Below are 2,631 nucleotides of genomic sequence, written 5' to 3' on the forward strand. Positions count from 1 at the left end.
AAAAAAAAAAAAAAAAAAAGCAACTCTAAGGCTGTGATCGATTCTGTAAAGTAAAAGACATTGTAGGCTTAATTCTGCCTGCTGCCATCCACCTCTACTGCTAGTGACATGTCACTATATTAGACACAGAGTTCCTGGACCTCTGGGCCCTAAGCTTAGAGCTCCCTCGATTACTTATCTAAGGCCCTTCAATTGTTCCCCCTTCAATTGTTCTTCACATAGGAAGCCATGGGCCCAGCACAGTGGCCAATCAGCTGACTAAACCCCCACAAAATAGGTGACTGGAAGGTCTAGAATGAGGTGGTGGGAGGAAGTGTGAGGCCTGGTTCTGCAAAGACCCTGCAGCAGGGATGTGAGAGGATCATTTTTGTGGCCACTCCACTCCTTGTGAAATAAGTTTGAATATAAATGCTTCCCCTTTCTGGGGAGCATCAGCAAAGAGAAGACAGAAGAATAAAAAACAAGAGTCAAAATCTTAAACCCAAGGAGGCAAAGCTGAGGAGGGTAAGTCTGGGAGTACCTGGTCAGTGACGTCATACACCACGATGATGCCATGAGCCCCCCGATAGTAGCTGGAAGTGATGGTCCGGAATCGTTCCTGACCGGCCGTGTCCCACTACGACACAGTAGGGAGAGGGGCTGGTCAGTCTGAGTCCTCCCCTTCTAAGACACATGCCTCTGTCCCAGGGACCAGGGAGGAACCACACTCACAATCTGAAGTTTGATGGTTTTGCCATCCAGCTCAATGGTTCGGATCTTGAAGTCCACTCCAATGGTACTGATGTAGCTCTCTGTGTATGTGTCATCCTGGAAGGTTGGGGCCAGTGAAAAGGCCTTGGTGAATGGGCCTTTTCCTATATGGAAATTGTCCCTCCAGCTCTCTGTCCTGGCTGGGCTCCTAGCTGCCAAACTCCTGTTCTGAGCACCCCAACTTGCCAACCATGTGCCCTTGTTCAGTCAGATGCGCTGCACTGCTAGCAGATGCTGCAACCTCATCCTTAGTTCCCTTGTTTCTCCTTGCCCCAGTCCTCAGCCAGGACCCCAGATAGATGGTATGGGAGGCTTCTTACTCACAGCAAACCGCAGGAGCAGGCATGACTTGCCCACGCCCGAGTCACCAATCAAAAGTAGCTTAAACAGGTAGTCACTGGAGAAAAAAGACAGGAAGGTGTGAAGGAAGGCAGGAAGCCCAGCTGCCATCATCCTGAAGTCACTATTATAGCATTCCCCCCACACCATAATGCATGTCTTGATATGGTGCACTATAATGCTCACCAGTTATTAGAATTCAAACACCCCCCGCCCCAAAATAATCTAACCCATACATAGCACCCTCAGCTTGCTAAGTCCCACTTTATGGAAAAGGAAACTGAGACAAAGAGGACCATGACTTGTCAAGAATTGCAATCAGTGACAAAGCTGGCATCCTACCCTGATTCCTGACAAACTGTGGTTCTGTCCACTAGGAGCTATTTAGGGAACCCCCACTGTGCCCTGTGGTATACCCATCTAGGCAGGGAGTCCCCAGAAGTGGAAACTAAGGCCCATCCCAGAACCAAATAAGTGAAAAAGCAATGTAAAGAGCCTGATGTGAAGTCACCAAAAAGAGTTGGTCAACAAGTGGCAATGATAACAGCACTTAGTACTTACTGAGCTGTGACTGGCTCTGTGAAAAGTACTTCAAGTGCATCTCTTGTTAAATCCCTGACAGTCCAAGGAAGTCAGTGTCCTTATTCCCAAACTAATGGGGAAACCAGAGGTCAAAGAAGGGAAGTGACTTGCCCTAAGTTACACAGCTGACAACTCTGAGACTTGAAACCAGGCCTGTCAGACTCCAGTCTCTTTGAGGGCCTGCCGGTTCCCTTCTCTGTTCCCCCTCCTAATTCGGCTCAGAGCTTCACCCTTCCCCAAGGAAATCTGAGGCCTGGAGCTGGAGGAGAAAAAGGAAGTGGCAAAAGAGGAAGAAGATAACTGATACTTGGGGAAAACTAGAAGTGCAGGGCGTGAGATGTGGTCCACCCACCCGCAGGGGGAGGTGACCAAGAAGTGAGGAGTCTAAGGACTACAGAATCCCACTGCAAAGGGAAAAGCAAATCCCACATTCCCCTAAACTTCTCCACAGTTTGACAACGGAGGGAAAAGGTGTGACGGTGGCGCTGGAGGGCTAAGCAAAGGTGAGAGGGCAGGAAAGGACGGACTACCAGGAACAACAGAGCAGCGGGACCCAGACAAGGGCGAGGCGGCAGCTCCGGAGGGGAGGACCTCAAGGGGACGCGAGCCAAGTGGCGCTCCGGGCCTCCCGCGTCAGGTCGGCCCGGGGAACCCGACTCCAGAAGGAAACGAAGGGCAGAAGGATTCACAGCCGGGCCTAAAGCGCCCAAGTCTGAACCAGGGCCCCGGGATTATTCTGACAAGCTGCAAACCACCGGGACTGTAGTCAAGCAGCAGGTGGGGAAACTGAGGCCTGGAGAGACTGGAGCTGCGGAGTCACCTGACCGAGAAGGCCTAGTAGGACCGGTGCCCCCGGCTGCAGGTGCTGCCCCTCAGGGCTACCGCCCTTGGGCTGCGGGTGCCAGGACTCGGGGTGTGGAGCCGGGGTCCTGGGGCCCACGGGGGGAGGGGCAGGACCCG

General features: G+C 52.3%; 1 protein-coding gene across 1 annotated transcript; it reads right to left on the reverse strand.

The window, feature by feature from the left end:
• Window positions 1-74: 74 nt before the first annotated feature.
• Window positions 75-1,876, reverse strand: LOC107135029 (ras-like GTP-binding protein YPT1; the record flags this gene model as incomplete). Its single annotated transcript, XM_048797793.1, has 4 exons — window positions 75-616; window positions 712-807; window positions 1,075-1,147; window positions 1,783-1,876. Coding segments are annotated over 4 exons (404 nt in total), but the record flags the coding sequence as incomplete, so codon positions are not given.
• Between the last annotated feature and the right edge of the window lie 755 nt (window positions 1,877-2,631).

Source organism: Marmota marmota, unplaced genomic scaffold, assembly GCF_001458135.2.
Source record: "Marmota marmota marmota unplaced genomic scaffold, marMar, whole genome shotgun sequence".
Taxonomy (NCBI): Eukaryota; Metazoa; Chordata; class Mammalia; order Rodentia; family Sciuridae; genus Marmota; species Marmota marmota.